Source organism: Martes martes (assembly GCF_963455335.1).
Source record: "Martes martes genome assembly, chromosome: 10".
Taxonomy (NCBI): Eukaryota; Metazoa; Chordata; class Mammalia; order Carnivora; family Mustelidae; genus Martes; species Martes martes.
In genome coordinates this window covers 60,971,247-60,998,464 of record NC_137898.1, presented here as the reverse complement: position 1 = coordinate 60,998,464, position 27,218 = coordinate 60,971,247, and the positions used below count along the sequence as shown (strand labels likewise).

General features: G+C 56.2%; 1 protein-coding gene across 1 annotated transcript in view; it reads left to right on the top strand.

The window, feature by feature from the left end:
• GDPD5 (glycerophosphodiester phosphodiesterase domain containing 5) overlaps nt 1-27,218 on the top strand; it is an 82,838-nt gene that overhangs the window by 36,329 nt on the left and 19,291 nt on the right. Inside the window, exons 3-6 of the mRNA XM_080815847.1 lie at nt 4,814-4,990; nt 19,994-20,097; nt 23,181-23,274; nt 23,905-23,964. Coding sequence (XP_080671973.1) covers nt 4,874-4,990; nt 19,994-20,097; nt 23,181-23,274; nt 23,905-23,964 — 375 coding nt within the window. The 5' untranslated portion in view covers nt 4,814-4,873. The remainder of the gene's footprint in view (nt 1-4,813; nt 4,991-19,993; nt 20,098-23,180; nt 23,275-23,904; nt 23,965-27,218) is intronic.

The window sequence follows — 27,218 nt, the reverse complement described above, 5'->3', positions numbered from 1 at the left end:
GCCGACTCCACGCCAAGAGTGGTGATCGCTGCAGAGCTCAATCTCATGACCCCGAGATCATGACCTGTGTTGACATCAAGAATCAGACGCTTAACTGACTGAGCCACCCAGGTGCCCCTGCTTGGGTCCTTTTTGGTGTCATTCCATCTAGTCCCCCATTTCTCAGGCAAGTAAAGTAAGGCTCAGAGAGAGCTAGTGAGCCATCCAAGGTTGCAAAGCAAGTCAGTTGAAGACCAAGGTGGAACCTGGGCACCAACAGCTGGCCTGAAATTCTTTCCACTCTCAGGAGAGAGAACAGGCTTGGGGGCTGCAGGCAGCATGGTCCTGGACAGTGAGGGTAGTAGTCATGTGAGGGAAGAGCAGGGACGAGGGTCAGGTCTGTGCCCGAGATGTCAAGATGGGAGAGGAGCCTGAAGGTGTCAGTATCATGCTCCTGCTCCATTAGCAGGGGCTCACTGCATCCCAGGCCCAACCCCTTGCAGGCCCTTCCATGTATAAAATAGGAGGCTGTAAAAGTTCAGGGCAGGGGCCAGGAATTTGGACAGAAAATGGAACTTTGGACTGAGGGGTGCCCTTGAACATCAGGCTCAGAGGTGAGGGCTTTCTCTTATCCCAGAGCCAGGAGGAGGTCCCAGCTAGGGATTTCTTGGGAACTTGGCTGGTATTAGCAGTCCTGGAGGTGTCCTGGAGAAATCGATCAATCCTAAGTAATGTCATTAGCCTTGGCAGGAAGGGGAGGTATCGGGGGGAGGCTGGGGAGAGTCTGGTCTCTGGGAGCATGTCTGACTGCTCAGTGACTGAACAGCACACCCCTGTTAGCAGAATTTCCAGGCCCCCACAGGAGTCCAGTCCGGAAGGTCCCCAGTGCCCCCCACCTCTTGTGGCTGGTCACTGGGGACATGGGCATAACTCAGGCCATTCCCTGGGGAAGGCAAGCCTGTCAGCCATGTTTGCCCAGGGTTCCTGGGGAAGACTGAGGGATACTCGGGACTATGGGAAGCTGGGAAGCCCTGTAACCAAAGCTGGAGCTCAGGGGAGACTCCCTGGAGAAGGTTAACATCTGAGCTGAGACTCAAAGTGTGGGGAGGTGTTCATTAGCAGAAGGAACAGCGAGTTTTGGAAGGTGAAGCTGGGAGAGTCAGAGGCCAGATCCTGGCCATTTGCCTGTGAAAGAGCTCACTCTGGCCACAGGGCAGGCCTTAGACTGGTGGGGTGTGACCCCCCCGTAGGAGGCCAGAGGATTTCCTATTGAGAGAAGAGATGAGACCCAGGCTGGACCAGTGGCCAAAGGGCTCAGGAGAAGAGGCTATGAGGGATGTTAGAAAAAGGCCGAGGTGGTAAGGAGGTCAGTGTGGCCTGTGCTGGGTCTGTAGGGCCTGGGGGACACCCCTGGAGGCAGCTAGGAGCCACTGGCTGTCCCAGTCAGGAGGGAACGATTGAGTGGTCTTGGCCACACCTGGTAACTGAAGCCCCGGGAGTGGACGAAAAGGTCCCCGGAGAGCATGCAGAGGAGAGAGAAGAGACTTGCCTCCCCAGAATTCCCCTGCAGTGATGAACAGTGTGAAAACTCACGGGGCAGGGGGGCGGGGAGGGGAGGCAATTCTCAGAGCCACGATCAGCTGAGCCCTGGGCTGAGGCCTAGTGCAGGCAGTTCTGCTTCCCTAACATGAAGTGGAATTTCCATTCCTGTGCCTTGTAAGGCTCAGTGTGTGGGAGCGGGACAGGGGAGGGCCGAGGACATGTGGGAATCAGTTCTGGGCTCTGGGAATCCCGGGGAGCCTGGATGTGGGCTCCTGTTCACGGAATGCCCACCTGCTGTAGCTTGGTCCCTGCAGCCATTTGCTCTCCTGGCACCCTCCCCCCTGTAATCTGGCCTCCTATAGGAGTCCTGGCAAAGGCCATTACCCATTTTACAGATTGAGAAACCAAGGATCAGGGAGGAACCCCGGAGGCCCCAGCTACAGAGCAAAAAGGTGAGACAGATATGATTGATCTGACCGGTAGAGGCCTCATCTTGGGGTAAGATTTGGCCTTCTACCCCCTCTGCAAGGCTGCAAATGCGGGAGTACATTTGTGAGCACACACTCCTTCCGGAGCTGAGAGCACCACCCCACCATGGTCCCTCGCCTGTCCCCATCCCCATGGGACCTAAATCCCCAGACTGCAGCCGCACACCATCCATACTGCCCTTAAGCGCTGGGCTGGGCTTGGCTCCCAGAGCCCCGGGCTGCTGCACCATGGTCCACAGGCCTCCCCTGGGAGCCACGGGCCCAGAGGCTACATCACACAATTCCCAGCAATTAGGAGGCTCCGAGTCAGTCAGTCGATATTCCCAGCAAAGCCCTAATGTATTCCCCACCCCCTTTGCCAAGCCGAGGCTGTAATCCCAAGTGCTGAGGTGAGCATTTGGTGGGGGGTGAGGTGGGGGGATGAGGGTAGGTAGAGGCCCTGAGTGAGGCCAAGGTGGAAGTAGTGGGTGGGCCTGAGGCCCAGCCTGCCCCTCTGGCGAGGCCCCTGGGGCACTTAGAGACAGGCCTCAGCCCCTGGCTGCCTCCTGGAAGCGTATCCTGATCCTCCGTGCACAATGCTAAGTGCCTACAACCTGCCTTTCCTTTCTCCAGAATACCAGCTCATGAGCCACTGTGGCCAGCCCGGAGGCTGCCAGGGTCAGCAGACTGCCCCCAGCAGACTGCCCATCAAGGGCTGGGCAGTAAGTTCTAGGCTTTGCGGGCCCTTCAGTCTCTGTCACAACCACTCCCCTCTAGAGTTTCTGTTGCAGCAGCCATAGACGATATGTAAACGAACAATGTGGCGCAGCCAATAAAGCTTTATTTATGGACACTGAAACTTGACTCTCCCATAATTTTCATGTGTCACAAAATATTGTTTTCTTTTTTTTTTTTTTTTTTTTTTTTTTTTGCCCCTGAACTATAGAAATAGAGAAAAGTCATTCTTAGATTGTGGGCTATACAAAAACAGTCGGCCACTCAGATCTGGTGCCTGGGTTACACTTTGCCAACCCCCGGGTTAGAGCAAGGCCCCTGGAGCCAGACTGACAGGTTCTGCTGTGTGACCTTTGGCAAATGGCTAAACCTCTCTGTGCTTCAGATTTCCCATCTGGAGAATGGGGGTGATAATGATGATATATGGGGAATGTAAAATGGTATGCTGCTTTGCTGTTTTTATGAAAACGACTCTTGGCCGTTCTCCAGAAGGTTAAACATGGAGTTGCCGTATGACCCAACACTTCCGTTCCAAAGCGTGTGCGCACATGAGAGGAAAGCACGCTCACACGATAACTTGTTCATTAGCGGTGTTATTCCTGACAGCTTGAAAGTGGTAATAGCCTAGAGGTCTCACAGCTGATGAATGGATAAAATGGTCTGTCCATTCACCTGAGTGTCCTGCAGCCCCTGAGGAGGAAGGCAGCACTGACTCCCGCTACGACAGGGTGAGCCTCAAGAACCATTAAATGAACGAAGCCAGACACAAAGGGCTGCTACTGTATGACTGCAATGACAGGAGAAGTCCAGAAATGGCAAATCCATAGATGCAGAAAGTACATTAGTGGTCCGGGGGAAGAGGAGAAGGGCGACGGAGAGGGGGAGAGGCGGTAAGTGCTAATGGGTCTGGCTGTTTTGCTGGGATGAGGAAGATGCTTTGGAATCAGTGGTGATGGTTGTATAACTTTGTGACTACACAAAAAACTGAATATGCTAAATACTGAATTGTACCCTTTAAAAGGGTGAATTTTTTGGCTTCTGAATTTGATCTTGATAAAAAGCTAATTCCTCCCAAGGTCGCTAGAAGAGCGAGAGGCTTTGTCTGTCCCTCACTGGCCCTGTGGGGCCCTGAGGGCATCAGTGTGCCTGTTGCGCTCACGTTGTTCACATTGTCCCCAAGACCGAGGACAGGACCCCATACGTACCATGTGGCTTGAGTCTCAAGTCCCACGGACCCAGGGTTGAGTCCTGGCTCCTTGGGAAAATCACTGGGCTTCTCTGAGCCCCAGGCCCCTTGTCAGGGTGTGTGAGGCACCCGAGCCAGAGGCCATGTGGCCGAGGCTAGCCCCGAGTGGCAGAGCCCCCAGCAGGCATCTCCAGGGTGCCAAGCAGGGCTGGGCCAGTTGCTGCTGGTGGCAGCGACTCAACCCACAAGACAACTCTCCTTGTTCCCACAACCACAACAGGATTCCCTGAGCCCAAAGCCGTGAGCACTGTGAACGAGAGCAGATTCTCAGACCGGCCCCAGCCCGGAACTGGCCTGCTTGCCCGGCACCATCCCTTTCTCTCCCTGAGCCTCAGTTTGTCCAGTTATCCATTGGCTCCAGGACCCAACACCTGCCATGGGAGGCATACCAGGGTCACCCCATGCCTGGCCTATTTTCAACCAAGTACATCGGAGGCCGTGACTGAGAAAATAAAGCTGAGGATGGCTGAGGGCCTATGGGAAGGGGTTGTGGTTTTACAGGAGGGGGCCTGGGAAAGCGTGATTGAGGAAAGAACATTTGAGCAAAGACCTAAGGAGAGGAGGGGAAGGATGGCACCCTGTGGAGCTCGAAGGGAAAGGCATTCGGGGCGCAGGAAGCAGCAACAGGTGTGGGGCAGGTGTGGCTGGGAGTGACTGGGTCTGGGGTGAGGGGTGGGAGACCAGCCCGGGGGCGCGGCCAGTGTGTGGGACTCCAGCTGTATAGGCCTCACGGCAGGGCCCTGGGCAGGGACTGGCACCTAACTGGGTGGCAGAGATTTGGGCTGTGTCTGGGGCCAAGACCCTGTGCCTCCCCTTCCTCACAGGCCTGTGCTTCCTCCCACAGGAGCCACCAGGGGCCTCCATGGGCGCCTGAGGGCCGGGCGCCGGGGCGGCAGGCGAGAGTATGGTGAGACACCAGCCGCTCCAGTACTATGAGCCCCAACTGTGCCTCTCCTGCCTCACGGGCATCTACGGCTGCCGCTGGAAGCGCTACCAGCGGTCCCATGATGACACCACGCCGGTGAGCCACCCTGGGATGGGGCGGGGGACCTGGGGTACCGCAGTGCCTGGGGGAAGGCTCTCAGCTCCATCACTCTGCCACGGGGCTCCAGACAGGTCAATGCCCCCCTGAGTTTCAATTTTTCCTTCTGTAAAACAGGCCCATGGACATTTCAGAATCTACCTGACTAGGTGGGCAGGGAAGTAGGCCATCCTGTCCCAGATGGAGCCAGTGAACTCTCCTCTGACACCTAGGACCTGGGCTGCTCGTGAGGTCTGGGCAGAAAGGGGCGCACCTAGGAGGGACACTCCAAGAGGAAGGGCTCTCACCCCCACCTGCCCCCTGCTAAGGTGAGCAGAAGTTTTCAGCTTCCTGGCAGCTAGGCAGGTGGGCAGGCAGGTGGCTGGAGGGGAGGGTGAGGAGGTGGGCCGGGCCATCCCGGAACCTGGGAGCTGGCAGGGCCTTGGGGGTGGGCCGGGCCATCCCGGAACCTGGGAGCTGGCAGGGCCGTGGGCTGGCACCAGGGCATGGTCACCTGAGCCACAGGCCTGTCCAAGCTGGCAGCCGGCACCCCAGGCCAGACCCTCAGCTGAGCTGACGCTTCCGTCCCTGGGGCACTGTGAGCCACCGGATCTAGTTTCTTCCCTGAAGGAACCCAACTCCTTCAAGAGGGAAGGGAGGGAGATAAATAGTATTTATCTAAAAGCTTTGCTGCCTGGAAAACAGCTCTCCTCCTCTCTCCTGCTTGTCTAAACAAAGAACCCAGGGTCCAAATTGAGCCAGACTTGAAACAGGCTGGAGTGGCCACCAGTGTGGGTGACCCAGCTGAGGTCAGAGGCCAAGTATCACTGGGGGCAGGGGGGCTCTCTAGATTGGGGGAGCATGGGGAAGCTTGTCTACCTTCCTGCCCTCCTTCTCTGCCTGTGCTGGGGACCAACAGAGCCTTGGCCTGAGTCAGGAGCCTGGGTTCACAGTCCCCAAGGGGTAAGAAGCAAGTGCTACCTGGTGAGCACACGGTCTGACATTACCACGTCCCCACTCCAGCCCGGAGAAGGGGACATGCCAAACAGAGGCAAGGGCCTGCTCCAGGCCACTGGGCAGGTCCCAGGGACAGGGGCCAGCAGCAGGTCCTCCCTGAGTCGGGAAAGGCAGGAGTCCAGTGAGCGGATGGCCCCAGGTGTCTGTGCCGGGTACAGTGCTGAGCCCTGACACGGCCCCTCTCGCTTCTTCCACCCAGCCCTGGAGTTAGATGTCATTGCCACCGTTTTGCACAGGGAAGCAGAAGTCAGGGATGCCAGTGAGGGGGCAGAGCTATGATCTGGACCTGGGGCAGTGACGCTTAGGGAGGAGGACAGCTGAGCTCCCCAGCAGTGAGCAACTTGGCTGTTGTCCTCATCAGAGTAGCTGCTGGAGGAAGGCAGAGCCCCCAGGACATCTCACAGCCCTCTATGGGCCCAGGGCAGGCCTATCCCAGGCTTCAGAGTCAGGAAGTGATAGGGCCTTGCTGCGGCCAGCATGGGGCCCATGGTGGAGGAAGTGGTTGGCTGAGGCCGGTTTTGAGCTGACTGGGAGCCCAAGCGGGGCTGTGTCTGCAAATGCCAGCATCTGGGGTGCCAGGGATGGAGCAAGGGTGGGAGGGGCTACAGGAGGCCCCAGGCCAGCTTGGCTGCGAGGGGGTTTTGTGGCAGCTCTGGGTGTCAGGGCCTCTGCAGACTGGGGTGAGCTCCCCTCAAGCGACCCACTGAAGCTCCCAGCTGAGATGAGCCTCCTCCTCCTTCCCTGTCACCCACCTCATTCCGCTTCCCCACCCACTTCCTGGGTTCCAGCTTCAGCCTGCTCATCCTTTCTCTCTCTCTCTCTCCCCCCATCCTCTTTCTTCCCAGTCCCTCCTTAGATGCCCGGGTGGAGACCATGATGAGGGCTGGGCCCTCTGGCCCGACACAGGGAGGGGAATAGTGACCCGGTGTTTCAGAGTCGGGGCTGGGGCTGAGCAGGTGTTCCATAAGCTTTGCTGAACAGACAGGCCCGGGAGTGAGCTCTGGGGGCACAGGCTGGGTGTGAAGGGGCATTGCTAAGGCAGTAGAGGAAAGGCCCCCAAAAGGGACAGGGGCTCCACCTTTGCCTATGTCTCTTCTCATCCCCACCTTCCCTTGGTAAAGACCTTGGGGACCCCTCTCCTCCGCCTGCCCAGGCACTGCCTCCCCTCAAGTCCTCTTGAGGGAGCCTCCCTAGCACCTCCCAACTCAGACAAGCCCTGAATCAAGTTCTTCTGTGAAGCCAGACCTCTCTGATCCCCATCTGTGAAATGGGGCGACAGACTGGTGGTGAGTCACAGGAGTCTTTCATCATGGCCCTGCTCAGGCTGGGAAATAAAGCCCAAGAGTAACGGTTAACACTTATTGAGTACCTATTGTATGCAGGGGAGCAAGAGCTTACAAGAGTTGCCCTGTTAGGTCTCTGCTGTGGGGCGGGTTTTACCGTGATGCTGATGGAGAATTTGAGGCTTCAAGCCACGTCACACCTGGAGTCCAGGATAGATTTACGAGAGGAACCACAGGAAGATGAAGGCTGGAGGGGAGGACATGCAGGTTTTGCGTATGTGATTAAGTGAGAACTTGCCAGAAGGGGAAGAAAGGAGGGGCAGGAGGAGGATTTGGGAAGTTGCCAGAGGGAGGAAGAGCATAGGACCAGGAGCCCTACAAGTGGGGCAAGAGTGGGCGTGGCCTGAATGCCAGACTGGGAGTCCTCCAAGGTTCTGGGATGAACAGGGACCCCGCCCTACTGGAATGGATCCTGCGGGCGGCCTCCTTCCTGTCCCCCCAGCCTGATGCAGTCCCACCTCCCCTGAGCCTTTGCTCTCACTGTCCCCTAGCCCCAGGACTACACACTGGACACATAAGGGAACAGGAAACTGAGGACCAAACGGGAGAGGTGAAATGCCCTCTTCTGCCCCCAGCCCCTAGGGAGCAGGAGGCTGGCTCACTCGACAGCTAGGAAGGGGAAGTGAAGCTTTTTATAACTGGAGATAATTAATTGGTTGTTGTCTGTGACTCATTACTCTAATACTGCCAATTAAGGACTGGGTAGGACAGAAGACAGTTCTCAGGCTGTCCCCCAGGGCTCCGTGAAGACTGTGTGTCTGGGGGAGGCAGCACAGTGTCCAAACCAGCTTCTCATGTTATCGAGGGGCATGCAGGTCAGTCACCTGGGGAAACTTCCCAGCCCAAGATGAGGAAGGAGACGGACATCAGCTGTCATCTCTCTTGTATTTCTGTAGTGCATTTGCCTTTCGAGGTCTGTTTTAAGCTTGTTTGACCCCTCTGTCTCCCAGAGAGGGCTCCAGGAAGAATAAGTGATCTGTTCAAGCCACAGGGTTGGAGGCCAGGCATGCGCGGCCCTCTGCTTGCCTCCCCAGGCCTGTGCCCCCCCCACCTTGGGCTCCACACCAGCGATCTTGTCTGGGACGCACCAATTCCAATTCCTATTTCCTCAACAAGAACCAACACAGCCAGGCCACCCAGGGTGCTCACTGCTGAGGCCCAGGAAAACCCCAGACAGGAGAGCTGGCCTGAGCTGCTGTCTGAGAGTTAGTCCTGTCTAGCCGGATGGGGAAGTGTTCGAGGCACGGGGTGCTGTGGGTGCCAGAGCTTCTTGTGCTTGGGAACTGAGAGCAATCTGGCCTCCGTGTGGCTCTGTGTGAGGAGGGAGGTCGTTGCTAGGCGCTAGGCGGTGGCAGCCTGAAGCTGTGCTGGGGAGCCTGCTTCCCATCCCGGGCAGAGGGAGCACAGCCAGACTCAGGCTGGGCAAGGACCAGTCTGGTTCTCTTGTGGAGAGTGCGCGGAGATGCTGGAGGGGAGGTGGGGGAGCAGGGAGCCAGATAGCGGTGCTGAGGCCTCACCTGGGGGAGGCATATGCAGGCTCCTGGCAAAGGGAGGGATTCTAGAGACGCCTGGAAGGTGTAATCAAAAAGCTATCTGTGGAAGAGACTGAGGGAGTCCTGTATGATGCCTCCCATCACCTGATTTCTAGTCTAGCCAGGTGAGGCCATTCCAGAGACCAGAGATGGAAATGGGAAAGAATGCTGTGTCCGGGGGGGTGATTGGGAGGGGAGAGTGGTCTCCACAGAGTCCAGGAAGAGCGTAGTGGGGGTGGGACACAAACAACAAAGTCCCCCCACCCCCAGTGGCCTAGATCCTATGACCAGAGCCCCTGCAGCCACACAGGAAGACCCCTGCTGGGGGAAGTCCATCATTTCCCCCCCCACCCCAACCCCTCCCAGGATGGCCTCACCTCTTCATAGCACTGGGCCTGTACTCAGGCTGCCCTCTCGCTTGCAATGCCCCTTCTCTCTTTACCTTGTGAGGCTTGTGGCAAATGCCTACTCCTCTAAGAGTTATCCCCTTAAACAAAAGAAAGAACCAGGCCCCCTCCCCTGGGCTCCCGTAGCACCTCTGGCCTGGGCTGCCCCCATGGACTGTGACTTTCTGTGTCTCCTAAGGGACTCAGTGTTGTGGAAGCAGGGCCCAGGTCTTGGGGCAGGGCCAGCAGGATGACTGAGCTGGGGAGCAGAAGAGTAGCGAGGAAGCCAGTTAGGGACCAGGCCTGCCATCCTGCTGACTGCACCCAGAGGGACAAGGCCTCCGGTGAGCTCTTGGGGATTGGGTGGTCTGGGAGGGGGCGAGCATACACTTGTAGACAGGTGCATACTGCCTTCTGGTGCTCCTGGCTGTGGTTGGCAGATGAGGGTGTGGGTTTCACCTCGGGACCTCCCGTGCCACCCTGGGAGCAGAGACTGGACCCTGCCGGCAGTGTGCAGGAGCCCCGGGGGTGGAGACTTCCCCAGCTGGGTCCCCTCCTCACTGTCCTAGCCCCACCAGGTGGGCCTCGGGGGGAGAGTGTGTCCCACTCGGGAATCAAGGTGGGGTCCCTGGATAAAGCCGCCTTTGCCATAGGCTCCAGGGTGTCACTGCTGTCAGCTGAAAGTGCTTGGGTATCCCTGGCCATGGAGCTGTGGCCTGAACTCCACCCTGCCTCCATCAGCGACTTAGTGTGGGACTCTAGGCAAGGCCAGACCCTCTCTGGGCCTCAGCTTGCTTATGGGTTAGATGGAGGTGCAGAGTCATATGCCCCAAGGGGGTACCAGTGCACCTCACATCTTGTACAAGGGAGACCGCTGTCCCAACCTTGGTGAAAACGTGTTCACCCTATAAACTTCCCTGTTCCCTTTTCTGGTGCTTTGGTGAAAAGGGGCTCAGCAGGTCAAAGGGGTACCTTCTGATCTCCAGTTTTCCCACTCCTAAAATGGGGATTTAAAAAAATAAAATAGGGGCACCTGGGTGGCTCAGTGGGTTAAAGCCTCTGCCTTCAGCTCAGGTCATGATCCCAGGGTCCTGGGATCGAGCCCCGCATCGGACTCTCTGCTCAGCGGGGAGCCTGCTTCCTTCTTTCTCTGACTGCATCTCTGCCTACTTGTGATCTCTGTCTGTCAAATAAATAAATAAAATATTTAAAAAATAATAATAAAATAATAAAACAAATAGAGTGGGGATAAGACCTGTGTTATCCTCCTTATTGCAGCAATAAAGCCACACCCGTCTTGGCCTTCCGGAACCCCGACGCTCCACCCAGCTCCTCCCTGGCCAGTGCCCAGGGTGCCTGGCAGTGTGGCAGCGTGGCCGTGCGCACTCCAGGGGAAGCGGCTAACATTCTGTGACCATCGTGAGTGTCTGCTTAGGGAGCCCAAGCAGGGCGGGAGACAATAGGGGGCACTGGCACCCAGCACTCTGCAACCCTGGCATGGCCCTCTAAGAGTCTGGGGTAACCCCTCCTAAGGTCCCCCAGCGCTCCCACTCCCGTCTCCCCATGGGCTGGTGTAGCCCACAGGACGTGTGCGGAGAGGCCGGATGCTGCAGGCTGGGCCTGGTTCCACCGTCCCGCCTAATGAGCCGCTCTCAGTGGTCCCCAGCAGAAGCAAGGGCAGTCAGAGGCCTAATTGCCTGGCTCTCGGTAACCCAGAAAAATCAATACGGCCTCTTGGGCTGTCAGGAGCTGGCTGTGGGTGGGGACTCTAATCCCTTTCCCTGCTTTGGCCCTAATGCTATAAATCTTCCCAGGCCACCGGCTCCCCCCAGATCTCCTGGGTCAGGGCCAGAGTAATCCTGCCAGGGCCTGCCTGTTGTAGGGGGGTGGGCAGAGGGGGGGCTCCCCACACCCTTCCCAGCTGACATCTCCCAGGCTTTTCTGGTACATTAGTCCCCCTATTTGGCACATGGCATGGGTGAAACAGGCTGATGACTGGAAGAGCTGGCATGCCCGAGACCTAACCTGCAAGAGGGCAGACTCCATGGGTAGGCACCCCTCAACCTCTCTCCTGGCTCTGCAGGGCCATGTGGTGCCAAAGACCTTAAATCAGAGTGGGGACCCCAGGGGCGGCACAGAGTGCAGACCTCAGCCAGGCAGCGCCAGGCAGCGCCCACCCACGGGGAACGGGCTGCTCTGGGACAGACTAGAAAGCCTAGAAGCAGCGCGCGCACATCATGAGCACGGAAATGATGCCAGACTTCACAGACCGTGCAGGGACAGCTGAGGCATCCATTTGGTGGAAGTAAAATTAGATCCCTGCCTCTTACCTCACACCCAAATACATTCCAGATGGATTAAATTGTATTTTTTTTCTATTTTTAAACTCCTCTTTTCTATTTAGGAAGTACACATTTGTTGAAAAAATTCAAATGACTTGGAAAGATGTAAAGTAGAAGGAATTCTAATCTTAACATTTGAGAGAAATGGCTTTCCAGCCTCTCTCTGTGCACGCATACGTCCACGTGGAGCCATAGACAGAAGCAGACAGAGAGCTGGGCAGATTACAGATTTGAATGTAAACAACAAAGCCAAGAAATTACCAGTATAAAATACAAGTCAGATATATAGACTTAAGCTACCTTTCTTTCTTTTTAAAGATTTTATTTATTTATTTGACACAGAAAGAGAGGTCACAAGTAGGCAGAGCAGCAGGCAGAGATAGAGGGGGAAGCAGGCTCCCTGCTGAGCAGAGAGCCTGATGCAGGGCTCAATCCCAGGACCCTGAGATCATGACCTGAGCCAAAGGCAGAGGCTTAACCCACTGAGCCACCCAGGCACCCAGAGCTACCTTTCTTAAACACAATACCAAAGACAAAACCTATAAAAGAAAAGGGGGTAGATCTGACTACATAAAAATTTAAAAAAATTTTTTTTTAAATTTTATTTATTTGAGAGAGCATGTGTGTGAGAGCACAAGTCGGGGGGGAGGGGCAGAGGGACAAGCAGACTCCACTGAGCGTGGAGCCCCATGCAGGGATAGATCCTCAGACCCTGAAATCATGACCTGAGCTGAAGTTAGACACTTAACTGACTGAGCCACCCAGGCACCCCCAAAATTTAAATTTTTATACAAAAGTCATAATAAAGTCAAGGCGTCTGGATGACTCAGTTGTCAAGTGTCTGCCTTCGATTCAGGTCATGATCCCAGGGTCCTGGGATCAAGTCCTGCATTGGGCTCCCTGCTCAGTGAGAAGCTTGCTTCTCCCTCTCCCACTCTCCCTGCTTGTGTTCCCTCTCTCGCTGTCTCTCTGTCAAATAAATAAATAAAATCTTTTAAAAAAATCATAATAAAGTAAAATGATCAAATAAGAGAAAATATACAGTATAGATGCAAGCAAATACTCTGACATAGAGAAAGCGTTTATATGCCCATAGGAAAGGAAGCCAGTTCCCCCAAATAAAAGCTGCTGAGATCTGCGCCATCATACTTCTACTCCCTCCCTCTGCCCCAATCCAGGCCCCCTGACCTGTCATCTCAGCAAGCCCTTTCCTTCCAACTTTATTGTAGGCATCTCCTCCTCCAGGAAGCCCTCCAGACTGTCCCCTCTCCTGTAATTGGCTGTGTTCTCCTGAGCAGCCCTATTCACCACACTGGTTCCTAGGACTGGAGTTGCCTGCTGTCTGCTCAGTCATCTGTGGGGGTTGCTCCAATGGGATTCCAAGCCTCATTCACCTCCCACTGTGCAGGGCTCAGCACGCGTGTCTAGGGTGACTAGAAGAGAGTGGTGGCAAGGACACAGAGGGGGAGATGCTGGGATTTGGTTTGGTATGGAGTGTGAGGTAGGGGTCTAATTTTTTACCAAATGGATGTCCAGATGTCCCAACACCATCCGTTGAATGCGCCATCCTTTCTGTACTGACTTACCATGTCTTGATCTTGTGTCCTTGCTTCCAGGCTATTCCCCTTCTTCAGGTCTCAGTTTCTCCATTTCAGAATGGAGTCTGTAGAGGATGAGGCGAGATGGTCTCTGAATTCTTTTTTAACTGAAATTCCAGGGTTCCTGGCCTGGCACTGCCTATGACTCATTTGGTGAACTTGGGCCAGGCCTTGCCCCTCTGAGCCAACTTCCTCCTTGGTCAGACAAGGATAATTACCTGTCCTACTTACAATTGCTCTGGGATAGTTGGAGCTGAAGGCACTCAGACCTGGGTGCAAATTCTGGCTTCACTCTTAGGGTTGCCCTTTGTGGCCTTGGGCAAGTCACTTCCCCTCTCCAAGCCCTGCTTTCCTCCAGCTCTAGCGCCTGCTTTGCAGAGCCGAGAGAAGAGAGGGTGAAAGGAGATGGAGCAGGCAGGGGGCTCTCGGGAGCACCCTGCCCCCACCCTGTGAAGAGCTCACGCAGGGCTCTGTCCTCCCGCAGCTGGCACTGTGGGGCTGGGAGTGGGCACGGGGCATCCGTGCACCCCGCCGACCCTGGCACCCACCCTGGGCTGGGGGCAGGTGACCTACTGGCTGTCCTCAGCAGCCAGAAAAAAATCTGGTGTAGAGCAGGGGGCGGTGGGGCGGGGGGGAGTCTTGATCACTGTCTTCACATAATTAAAGGGCTGTCAGATGTGAAATGATAATTAAAGGAACGACCGTGGATTTGGCAACTTTCAGCTTACATCTGTAATCACATGCGGGCCTGGCAGCCCTCCCATGACGTGGAGGTGATGTCATCCCCATGAACAGAGGAGGAAGGTGAAGCTTGGTCCTAAGCTCGCAGCACACAGCCCGAGGCTTGTGGGGAGGAGGGCTGAGAAGTACAGTCCAGGGGCTCTTGCTTGCATTCCCCCCACCCCCTGGCCATCTGACCCCGATATTTCTTGCCCTTTGGCTGGACTTGTTCTGTGTGGTATCAGAGAGCCAGCTTCAGGGAGGCCGCGGAGGGGGCAGAGGTCAGTGGCACCTCAGGGAGGGACAGAGGGACATGCAGGTCCTTGCGGGTCTGTGCTGCCTTGCCAACCTGCTGTCCTCATTTTACGGTGCAGGCAGCTGGTGCTCAAGACAATAAACATACGTCTTCTCCTGGTGGCCAGTCTGGGGTCTGAAGCCAGTGTTGCTGGGCTCCCAGAGGCAGCGTGTCCCTATTCGGCTGCTGTCTCTGAAGGAAGGACATTCAATTCAGAGGGAGAGCGGCCACCCTTGGAGCTGCAGGAAGAGACTCAGGGTGGGCACCTCTCCTGGAGGCTCAGAGGCAGTCTCTGCCCCGGGAAAGGGGGGGGGGGGTGGTGACAGCTGGGGAACAAGAGGCCAGCACCCAGTGCTGGTTCTGCCATCCTGTGACACTGAAGTCTGTGGCCAAGCCAAGGCTGGCTTCTGGACCCTGGGTGGTGGGGAGTGGGGGGGTGGTTGAGGGGGTGCATCCTGGCTCAGGGCTGCAGCGTGGGGCCAGCAGGGGCCTGAGGTGAGCAGCAAGCTGCAGGGCCTGGGCCCACACTTCCTGTGCAGGGGATGTGGCTGCAGCCCAGGCTTTGTGGCTGCGTGAGCCCCTGCTGCTTACAAGCTCTTTCGGCAAGGCACGTTTTTCTCTGAAGACAGAAGGCACTGGGGTGGGCGGGACAGACACAGAGAGGGGTGAGGAGAAGACGTGACCATCAACAGGTGACAGCGAGGAGGAGAAGTGGCCTCTGGGAAACTGGCACACTGTGGCTTGGTGCGGGATGGAGGGACTGGCCTTCCTGGGGGGGAGCGGGGGATAAGCATGGGAGGAGATGAGGCAGGGGGCACGGGGCTGGATGCCCTGGCCTCTGGGCCTGGGGCCTCTGCGGTTCTCTCTCCCACTGCTGCCAGCTCAGGGACGGAGCAGCCTAGTGAGCTCACAGCCAGGGCCTGGCCCCTTCTCCAGCTGCTCTCCACTTCCCCTTGTGCCCGGTCAGTTCAGGGACTACCTGACCTTTGTTCTGCTCCGGCAGCAAGAAGGTTCTGAAGGAAGGCGGCTGTATATCACAGGACCTCCTTCCCTTGGTTCCTGGAGGCCTGCGGCCTCAGCCTGAGGCTACGTCTGGGTTGGTGATGACCTTGTCCGCTACTGGCCCGAAGCCTCTCTGGGTCAGTCATGCTGGCACCTTCTTCTGTTCTTCACACCAGGTCCGAATGCCACCTGTGTTCTGTGGGCCCAGGTCACCCAGACCTAGTTCAGCCATCCCTGCCCTAAAGGAGTCCACAGCGCAGGGAATGGTACCCTTCTATGTACCTCCCCTGTGCCACTGACCTATACCATCTCACTCAGTATCAGCCCTGCAAGGTAGGGGGTTATTTTCCCATTTTGCAGATGAGGAAACTGAGGTCCAGAGGGATTCACTTGCCCAAGAGGCAGAGACTGGTCCATCTGCCTCCTGAGCCCAGGCTCTTTCCATCTCCAAATTTCAAAATAGGATTGAAGGCCAAGTTGCTGGATACCGAGAGTCTGTGCAAAATTGCTCAGGAAAAGGTCTTCAAGGGCTGGAGGGATGGGGGCGCTCCCTGAAGGACAAGGAGATTTGGCCCAGTGTGGAGCCCAGGGAGAGAGGAGCGAGGAACCACAGTGACCCACATTGGGCAACTATACCGGGTCCCAGCTGGCAAGGGTGGGTTTGGGGGAGAGGTGTGCAGGGCTGGCTCTCAAAGGGGACCCACAGAGGACTGCCTCCATCAGGACGCCTGGGTTCAATCCCACCTCCAGCTTCCCCTACTAGGTGACCTTGGGTATGTTGCTCAACCTCTGACTCCCCTCTACTCATGCATATTTGAGCCTTGGTGAAATTAGCAAAAGGCTGCCCTCCTCCAGGGCCATGTCCAGTGTCTGCTGGGAAAGGGCCATGATAAAAATACACACTGATGGTAAGCATGACGTGAGTGCCCCTTCTTAGCGATGGGGTCCACTGCTCGCTCAGCTGTATGTGCTGGCCCTTCTCCGAGGCTTGGGGTCTTCATTTGCTCTTTGATGGGGATAAAAACCCACAGATAGAGACCCCTAGGCCCCATACAGACTGGGAGAGGTGAGGGAGGGCCGGTGGGTCCACCATCCCTTGCAGCTGGCCATGACCCCAGAGCGCACACCTCCTGGGAGGAGGCCCAGGAATCTCTCCTGTTGTAGCCCCGACAAGGGACCTGTGCTGCTGTCTGGAGCCCCTTTGTTGGTGGAGCTGCTGCTGCCCGCCTCTTCCTCCACCGGTTCCTGGCCTTCCCTTCCCCTTTCTTCCAGCCCCTACCATCCAGATTTTTCCTCTGATTGTTCTTACAGTGACCTGCCACCTCCCCACTGGGGTTGGGCCTCTCCATCCCCATCTACAGGCTCCTTGTGGCCTTGGAGCCCCTACCTTCCAGCTCCCAAGATTTTCATCTCTAGGGGGTCCCCAACCCCAGCTTATGCCTGGTTCTGGTAATGGGGTTCCTAGCTCCTTGTTGCTTAGGCCTGGCCCCCATCTCCACCGTGTCCTGGGTGTCTCACCCACCTGCCATCTCAAGTTTTCTCATCCGGGACACTGTCCAGGCCCAGGCAGGGTAGTGCTTCAGTCCTGCTCTGTCCTCCCTGCCCCGCTGTCAGGATCTGGCCAAGTGGGGACAGTGGTCCTCAGTCCTCCTGTCTGCTGTGGACCCCCCAACCCCTGTGGTCTCCCTGGCCACCTGTCGGAATTGCTCCTGGGTCCTGCATCGAACCTCACCCTAAGCCCCCTTCCCAGCCCCTGGAGTGGGTTCTCTAACCTGCCATGGTCCCTGAATTCAGGCTGCTTGCCTGGGACAGGACCCATCATCAGCTGAGGCTCACCCCTCACCCAGAGGCCCCTCAGAACATGGTCTACGGACCACAGGTTGAGGTGGACGATCTCTGTGGACAGATGGCCCCCCCCACTGCTGGCAGCTAGGGCTGCACAGAAGCCCACGGGTCCCTCTGTGGGGGATGGGTGGTTAGCCCCCAGTGAAACTTCTGGGCGGGTGTCCTCATGCCGGAGTGGGAGAAAAGGTTTCTCAGCTATCGTTTCCTTATCAAATCTTTCTTGTGCTCCCACCCGACCCTGGGAATGTGAGGACCACCCAGACCTTGAAGGTGCTTACGGTGGAGCAGAGAAGACCCACAGAGGCAGTTACAGAGCTGCAGGGTCTCTGCCCGAACAGACATGGGGGCCAGGGTTCTGGAAACTCTGGAGAGGAGGTTCTCCCTGCTGGGACAGAGAAGGCTATAGGGAGGAGGAGGGTCGCCCCGTGAACCAGAGACGGCTCGCCTTCTAAGTGGAGGGTATGGCTTGTGCAGAAGCATGGATGAGGCCTGTGTGAGGAACTGGGGGCAATTCGGTGCGTGGCCTCTAAGGCCCAGGTGCGGGCACAGAGGACAGCTGAAGCCAGTGAGACTCGAGCTGGGGCATGACCAGAGGTGGCTCGGTCTTAGAAGACCGATGTTTAAGCTCGCCTGGGACCAGCCAGCTATAGTCTGCAGGAAATGGGGGGGGGGGGGGGTGGCGGCGGTGAATGAATTCATATTTGTGAGCAAATGAGGACTGGAGGCAGCAAGAAGAACTCTGAGAAAGTTGAGGCCCAGGGGATGCTAGGCCTGCCAGGCTGGGGTGCGGCTCCAACAGGGCACTCCATAGCCCTCAGCCCCCATGGCTGAAGCCTGGCCCTTCTCTGTTCCCTAGAAGTGTGCCAGCCGTTCATGGGTGGCTGTCAGGGTTCCAGTGCTCCAGGAAGACCCATGGCTTGCCCTGCTCCCATCTGGGGTTTCTCCATTCCTGAGCAAGGCTGAGCCTTGTGGGCCTGGAGCCAGGGCTCGTGCTGCTCTCTGGGCGGGACAGACACAAGTGGTCACCTGTCTGAGAAGCCACCACCTCCCCACTTTCAGGGAGCTATGACCTCCACGGCTCTGTTTATGTACAAAGTGGGGCGAAGCAAGGCAGCCTGAGCTCTGCATGTGACAGTGAATGGAGGAGGCTGCTTTCACTGTCACCCAAACTCAGACCCTCTTGCCCAGGGCGAGGCATGGATTGGGTGCTGGGAGTGGAGCGTCACAGCGCCTCCGGGTTCGAGGGCCTTTCCTGCATGCCGGGGAGGCAGAGTGTGCTTAAAGATGCTGCTGGAGCACTGATGGCTTGAGGGCCTGGTTCTGAGCACTTGGCTCCTATTATCTCATTTAATCCTCGTTCAACCCCATGGCGTATGTACTCTCACTGTCCTCGCTGCACACGCGAATAAACTGAGGCACAGAGGGGTTATGCCTGCGCTGATACAGCTTGGGAGACAAGGAGTCTGGCTCCAGACACTGTACACACAGCCGCCCCACAGTGGTGTCTCTTGGTGGCACAGGATGGAGGGGTCCTAGGCAGTGAACGATCTTTCCCTCCTCTTGTATGTGTTCCTGCCTGCAGTCATAAATTATAAGGGCATGTATCCTTGCAGACCCTGCGGTTGATTGGGAGACCTGGTCCCAGGAGCAGCTTGCGGCACACAGGGCATGAGTTTAAAGACAGGGGCTCTGATGCTGCGGGAGGGAGCAGTGTGGTGGTGGAGGTGGAATCCAGGAAGACTTCACAGAGGAGCTGACATGTGCGCTGACTTGAAAGGCGAATGGGAATGTCAGGCAAGTAAGCCAGGGTGAGAGAACTGGTAGAGGAAGGGGATGCAGCTAGGGAGGTAGGTGGAACACCCCCAGAGGGGCCTCCCTGCTTGGCTAAGCAGTGAGAAGCCATCAAGAGGTTATACCATGGCTAGAGCCATGCCTCTGGGCCAGAAGGGTCAAAAAAGCCTAGAGGAGCCGCAGGGAGCCCGCAGGAGTTCCGGGTGGTACCAGGCGAGAGACACCTCGGCCACTGGAGCCCTGCAGCCCCTCAGGGTGGGGGTGGTCTTGGTTCTTTCTCTTCTGCACTGACTTCCTGTCACCGGCTGCTGGATTGTTCTGATGACCTCAGCAGTTTCCCGGAGAGCAGGATGTTCCCAGCTGGTTGTGCTTCTGAGATAAGGGGACAGACGAAAGCAGGGGTAAACCTGAGGGCCCAGCTGGAAGTGCCTACAGACCTCTCCGGAAGCAGCCGTGTCAGGGCCTCACCCCCATCCCTGCAGGAGACGGGGGGCTACATGGCCCAGGTCCAAGGGGCTGGCACCTGGTACGGGGGGGGGGGGCAGAACCCTCTGCTTCAAGTTCAGAGACTGGGGCACTGGTCTTTATGCCTCTGCTGGCTTGCTGTGTGACTAGAACAAGTCACTTCACTTCTCTGGGCCTCCATGCATCTATGGGGAGCATGGAACAGAGGTGGGAAGGAACACCTGCATTGCAGGTGTATGTGGGAAGGGAAGGTGAGGGATATGACCTCACAGACTGCAGAGGACCATGCCAGTGCAAAGGCTTAGGGCAGACATGGCCTTTGCTCCTGGGGGCCATCGCCAGAATGGGCATACTGCTCCTGGAAATGGGCAGAATGGGCAGATATGCTCCCTGGAAAAGCTCAGCCAAAGGGGCAGAGAAGATCCCTGGGGCAGACCCCTGACTCCACTCCTAGCTCCCTACCATTTTGTGGCTTTGGGCGCTGTGGTATTGGGCAGGTTGCTTCCCGCTCTGAGCCTCGGGTCCCCATGAGGATGAAGAGGCTAGTAATCTCTGCCTGGCAAGTGTAGCCATAAAGGGGGAGGCAGGAGGAACATTCTAGGTGGGAAATGACCCAAGGATCCAGCCCCTGACCTCATTTGACCCCTCTCCTTGCTCTCTCTTCCAGTGGGAACGCCTCTGGTTCCTGCTCCTCACCTTCACCTTTGGCCTCACACTCACCTGGCTGTACTTCTGGTGGGAGGCCCACAACGACTACGATGAATTCAACTGGTGAGTGGGGGTTAGGGAGGACGGGGACACAGTGCTGGGGCCCTGGGCTGGAACTGGGGGGCTTTGGTTTGAACCTGTCTCCCAGGCTGGCCCTCAGAGCTCTCTGTGTGGCTTTTGGGGACAGAGTCCTCTGGAAAGCACAAGGGTTATAGGAGCAGAGACCGGCTGGGGGAGAACAGGGCTTCCTTCCGTGTGCTCTCATAGGAAACAAGAACGGAAGACTAGGGCAGGGCTCAGCCGGGGTCTGGGGCCTCTGGACCTCATCGTAGATAAGAACGCCAAGGCCCAGAAAAAGACCAGGGCCTCAGCAGGGGAGGTGATCCCAGATCCCAGGCATCTGAAATCCCTGTGCAGGACCTTGGGCTGGGCTGGCAGATGCTATGGTTCCAAGATAGCTCAGCATCCTTTATGGGCATGAGCCTCAGGTCCAAGGGCAGGGCTTTCTGAGGCTCGTACCTGGATACACAAGGGCATCTGCTTCTTCCTCACCCCCTCCGTGGCCTGCCTTTGTCAGACAGTGGAAGGCACGAGAAGGGGAGCAGGTTCCCTGGGTTCTAACGGGGGACTCCCCCACAGACAGGTGTGGAAACCAAGGCCCCACGTCACGCAGGTACTGGGAGCAGAGATGGGGCTTGGAAGCCAGGCCTCCTCGCTTGCCATCCCCTGCTGTCTTTACCTTCCTGCTGGATGTTCAGCTCAAGCTCAGTTCATTGTGACCGTGAGCACACTCAGCCGAGCCCCTCTTAAGCTCAGTTTCCTCTTCCATAAGATGGATTAACTCTCCCCTCATCAAGTCTTTCTGAGGATGGAACGAGACTGTGGCCATGGGAGGGCTCAGAGCTCCATGTCACCCTCAGGGCCACTTCCTGGGAGGCCGGAGCTCCAGCTGGAAGGCGGCCATGAGGTTAGAATGTGGGATTTCTAGGGCTCTGAGCTTCTGATGGGCTGTGGTGCTAGGATTCTGGGCTGATCCTATTAATGAGCCAGTAATGGAGTCTGGGGATCGACTCTCCTCTGCACGGCATGAGGCTGTGGCCCTATCATTAATGAGTACAATAAAGGATGTGCTGCTGTCCCCCTGCAGCCTGGCAAGATAAGCCTGGGTCCCAGAGGTGGCCTCTGGCCTTTATTAAATGCCATCGATCAATTATTCATCCTCCCAGGTATCCAGAGCATAGGCTGTGTAGTGCATGGCTGGAAACATTGCCTGCCGGCCCTCCATGGCAGACCCTGGACAGTTCTCCTGAACTGGAGGGTTGCTGCCTGGGAGATCATTGTCGTGTACACCTCTGTCGTGTACAGATGGGGAAACTGAGGCCCCGAGAGGGCAGCACTCACCCACAGCTGCAAAGCCAGTTAGTGCCAAAACAGTTTGGGGACCATCTGAGGGGGCTGAAGCTTAGAGAGGTTAAGTAAACTTTCCAGAGTCACACAGCAAGATGTGGGCAGATCTGGGACAGGGACTTGCGTCACACTGTCCACAGAAGTTCCTCACTCTGCCCAGGGAATAAGTGCCCTGTTACTGGGCAGTTCAAGCAGAGGATGGGTGTAGGGGGAGAGTGTAGGGGGAAGGCCTGCCTGGGACTTAGGGAAGGCCTGGAGACCCACAGCTCCCTCACCTGTCACTGTGGCTTCTTAGAGTCAGTGCTGGGATCCAGGAGACCCTGGCCCGGCCCTCCGACAGTATCTGGGGATCATTCACGCAGTGAGAGGATGTGAGCAAGAAGCAGGTGGTCAGGGGGGGATGTCGAGAGCTGGGGAGCGACCCTGTGGGCTGTTGCTCTCCAGGAGGGCTCCCTGCCAAAAGTGAGAGACAAGTGCCACCAAAACCTCTTTCAGGAGTCCTTCCCAAGGAGCAGGTCCTGCCCGTCTTTGGCCTCGGTTTCTCCAGCTGTATGGTGAGAAGAGTACACTCAGTGGTGTAAGCAGTAGGTTTTCCTCTGGAATCTGAAGATGAGGGCGGGGGTGGTGGTGGTGCCGGGGAAGGCAGGTGCCCCCAGCTTGTCCTCCTGGTGTCCCCTCCCAGGCCCAAGATGGCAGCAAGCCAGAGACTGCCTGGTGCCGGCTCACGTTCTCTGATTACCCTCAGTGCACCGCGCCTTCTCTGAGCCTCAGTGTCCCCAGCTCCAGGGAGGATGTCGGTGGTTCAGGCTTTCTGGAGAGCAACTAAGCAGCACCTTCCAGGAGCTTTAAAAAGGGCATTCCATTTGGCCCTATAATTCTATTTGTAGGTGCCTATCGTAAGAAAATAATAATACAGAAAGCTATGTGCAAAAAAAATTGTGTGTGTGTGTTCATTTATAAGAGTGAATCATTGGAAACTGTTTTCATTAGTAGAAAGTTGGCTACATATGGCACATTAATTCAGCAGACCACACGGCTGTTCAAAAGTCACGCTTCCTCAGGATTTTTACTGACATCAGTAAATTCTTGGGTGAATAATGAGAAGAGAATTGATTGAGTACTTACCACGTGCCTTGCCTCACTTCGTGCTCAGGAAGCCTGGTGAAGGGCACTTTGTTCTCTCCAACCTATAGACGAAGAAACAAAAGCTCCAAGAAGTCAGGGACGGTGATATCTGAGCAATCCTAGGACCCCCAAATTTTAATATTTTAGCATTGAAATTGAGATCAGTGTCACAGTCAGTGGCATCTTCACCTTGGGGAAGCCTGTCCCCAAGGAACCCTGCAGGGTCCTGCAGTGAGAGGCAGAGTGGGGATTGGAACCCTCACACCTCCCTCCAAAACCCAAGCTGAGCACATGTGCTGGGCATGACAGGGTCCTGGCTTTGCTGTTTTACAAATGTATAAAATCAGGGGAAACCCACGGAAGAGAATTCTACAGAGTCTTGGTGATGGTTGCTTCTGGGCAGTAGAATGATGGTGAATTGTTGTTTTCTTCTTTATACCTCTGGGCCTGCCCGGGTGTCCACTGGCCTGACCGGTGAGCACGGAAACTGTGACAGTGTCACAGAGTGGTCCCAGCCTGGTCACTGACCCTGGCCATGAGAGTGGATGGCCCGCTGGTCCCCCGGGAACCTCCTGGCTCCCTGGTGCAAGTCTGACCCCTCCCACTCCCGGCAGGTACCTCTACAACCGCATGGGCTACTGGAGCGACTGGTCGGTGCCCATCCTCGTGACCACTGCTGCCGCCTTCACCTACATCACAGGCCTCCTGGTACGTGCTGCTGCCCAGAAGGCAGGCGGGCCTGCTCCCAGGGCGAGGGTGAGCCACCCTGGTCAAAGGGGAGTAGCTGGCTTTTCCCAGGGCCTCGTAGTCTCCTGCACCGCTGGGGCTTGGTCTCAAGTTGGGAGGTCATCTGGCTTTTGCCCCATCCTGGAATGTTTTCCTCCTGACCCAGTGAGAGCCATCTTGCTGCTAGGGCCCACTGCAGACTGTCTCTTCCAGAAGCTTCTGCTTTGGTTCCTGTTCCCAATTCTCCAGTCCCTCAGACTCAGGTCAGTCCCCAGGCTGAACTAGAAGCTCTCGGGGGACTAGGCTCAAGTCTGCTTCAGAATCCTGGGGCCTTGAACTCCCAAAACACTCACTGGGCAGCCCAAGGGCAGCAGGGCCCAGTGAACTCTCAAGGGAGAAATTGTAGAGGAGGAGGAACCTAGAGGCCTAGAATAATCTGGGAGGTGGCCAGGCTTGGGCTAAGCTGGGCACTCCCATAGCCTACAGGGAGGGTTGGTAGATGGTTCTGAGCCAGGCTCAGAGTGGCAGCAGGCAGCAGGGTGTCTGGGAACACATAGAAACCTTCGGGTCACACATGGGCCCTGACTGTTCCCCTGGGGGCCCCCTCTTCAGGTCCTGGCACTATGTCACATCGCTGTGGGGCAGCAGATGAACCTCCATTGGCTGCACAAGGTAAGGGCTGCCCCTGTTGGGTGGCTGGGGGAAGGGAGACGGGGCTAACGGCTGCCGCAAAAGAGGAAGAGCTTGGATGCGCCATCCTTGCTCCTCGGACTTGACGCTTGTTCTAGTGGCTACCAGAGTTCCCATAGACTGGCCTCTGTTAACTCATTTAACCCTCCCAGTAGCCCTATGATCTCGGTAATGCTATCATCCCATCTTACAGTTGGGAAAACTGAGGCACAGCAAGGTTAAGAAACTTGTCGAGGGCCTCCCACTTAATAAAATCCTAGCTCAGTAGCTGCGGACTGGCCAGCACAGGTCACAGCCTCAGCCCCCTCATTCTTCACTGAGCCCCCAGTGTAAAACTCGGCCCGGTGATGGGACTCCCCCCTCAGAGCCCTTCCCACCACTCCCCTTGCTCCCTTGGTGATCCCACTGCCCCAACTAGCACTAAGGCCCTGCAGGACCTGGGCCCCGCTCACACCTCCCAGCTGCTGTGTGGGATGGTCACCTCAGCTTGTGCTGCATGAGACAGCCCAGGCCCTCCCAGCACAACGGCCTCTTCTCTACTTACCTTTCTGCCCTTGCCTCCCTTTCTCTTTCCTTTGGACTCCTTCCTTGGTTTGCCTCACCCACCTACAGGCTGCTTAAGATCCCCCAGCACTGGCAGGCTCCCCTGCCACAGTCCTGAGCATCTGTGCTGTCCACTTCCACCTGGCTTCCCCGCCCCAACCCTCCCCAGTCTGAGAGCCCCCTGCAGGCCAGATGGAATTTCCCCATCTCTGTGGCCCCCAAGCCCCACTGAGGACTGGGCCCATACATACATTCCGAGCCTCAGCACTCAGGCCGTTCATTGCACGCCTGGTACCGAAGGTACGTGGCCAAGGTCTGCCCTTCCTGGGGCCTCAGTGGGCATGGGGTGTGGTAAAAGCCGAGCAAAAGAGCCTCTCCTTCTCCAGAGCACATGGGCCTTGGAGGGAGGCTGGACATTTCTTTTTTCCCAGAGCCTGGCTCAGAGTGAGCATGCCATCTAGGATGGGGCAGAAATGTACAGAGGTAACCGTGAGTCCATGAGAGGAGTGCAGAGTGACCAGGGGAGGGGCTCACTTCCTGCTAGAAGGGGGACACGGAGCAAGAACAAGAGGACAGAGCCAGAAGCTGGACTGGGCAGAGGGGGAGGTGCCAGTGGCCATCCAGGGGGCCTCCGAGGTCAGGCGCTAGGGAGTCAGAGCTGGCGACTGAACCCTGAGAGGCCTGAAGACTGGCCAGCAGCCCTCCCTGCTTCCTCCCACCTGTCACTCTCTCCTGAGGTCTCCTCTGGGCTTCTGAAGTCCCCTCACGGGGCACTTTCTTCTTCTGGCTGGGCAGCTGACACTTGAAAGAACTGCTCCAGCTGGCACGCCGGGGGCGGGGGGGCACCCACTGAGGTCACCTCCTCCAGCTCAAGTCTGCTTCTCAGCAGGCCAGGTCACACCTGCTTGATCCTGGTGGAGAGGCCCAGAGCCAGCCCTGGGGAGCAGATCAGTACAGGGAGTCGTCCCCTGGGGCTGGAAGGATCAGATCCTTCGTGAGCACAGCGGCCAGCTCCTGGGGTGCCAGTCCTGCCTTCCTCTCCCCTCAGTCTCCTCCCATGAGATCTCAGCATGAGCAAGGTCTTTCTAGGCAGAACTGATCCGCAGCTGAACCTGACGCACTGGGAGGGGGGGGTCCCTGGGGGGCTGGGAGTATTCAAGCAGGGATCAGAAATTCTCCTGTTCTGCTTCGAAGATTCTGTCACTTGATTCTAAAATTGTAAAGAATCCTCTCCTTTTTTTGTTTTAACCAATGTTTGACCATCTAATACATTGACACAGTTCAAAATTAAAAAGGAGCTAAAAAGTATGCAAGGCAGATCTCCCTATCTTCCCAGAGATACTTTAACCATGTGAAAATATACATGTATATTTCCTGTTTTCCTTCTCCTTTCCCCTAAGCAGCCTGCTCCCTCTCTTCTGCACCTTGGCCAAACCAGAGCTCCTTGCCCTTCATGCACTGAGAGCGTTGCCATTGGTGTCCACCCCTCGCACCTGCCCACCGGCTCCTCCCTGGTTTCCCACACCCTCCCTTCCTCACCAGCACGGTGTGGCAGCCAGCGGGGCGGAGTTCTTGTGACAGAGCCTCGTTGCCCTGTGCCACGGATCCACGCCCCACAGTCAGGGCTTAGAAAACATCCTCGCCATAAAGCGTTCACCAATTTCTTTCTTGGCTTTGGCCAACCTGACGGGTGAAGATGCCGCTCATTTGAACATGCATTTGGAGTCACTTACCTTTCCTTTTCCATGAACTGGCTCTTCCTCTCTTTTGTCCATTTAGCGATGGGATTTGCTTTTTGCTTATTGATTTGTAGGACTGCTCTATAGATCCAGAAAATTAGCCCTTTGGCTGATGAACTGCAAATAATTTTTCCTGATTCATCTTTTCACTGGGCTTGTGTTATTGCCATAAGAACTTTTTTATTCTTCAGTGTGTGAATATATCATCTGTTTGATGTCTTCGGGGTTTTGTGTCAGAGTTAGAAAAGTCTTTCCAGAAAAAAATGTCTCTGCTGGTATCACTTGGTAACTGTAGGTTTCTACCTTTTTTTTTTTTTTAACTTTTACCTATTTTATCTTTCTGGAAGTTATTTAGGGATATAGTGTGATCTTTGTTCTTCATTAGATGGCTTCCCAGGTCCTCTCTGTTCAGTAATCCATTCCTTCCTTCTAATTGGAGATGACACTTTTATATTAGACTAATTTTTTAAATGTATTTAGATCTGGGGGCGCCTGCGTGGCTCAGTCAGTAAAGCATCTGACTCTTGATCTCAGCTCAGGTCTTGATCTCAGGGTCATGAGTTCAGGGCCTGCACTGGGTCCCACACTGGGCATAGAGCCTACTTAAAAAAAAAAAAAGAAAAGAAAAGATCTTTCTGAGCTTTTTATTTACTTCCACTTATCTCTCTGGTCTCATGCCAGTATTGTCTTGCTTTACCTCTGACAGTTTGATGTTTTAATCATTAGCTTTATTTTGAGGCTCTCTGGTTCCCCAGGTCGTGAGTAGGGCTGGCTGCAGAGCAGAGGGCCCGGGATGGTGCAGAGAGGGAGCCATTTGGGGCAGGCAGGGTACCGCAAGCAGATCTGGGTGTCCACTTGGGGACCTTCCCCCTTCCTCCCCAGTCTTCCCAAGGCTTCTGTTTCCCAGAAACAGGAGCCAAGTCCAGGGGCCCAGAAGGTAAGAAGGTCGAAGTG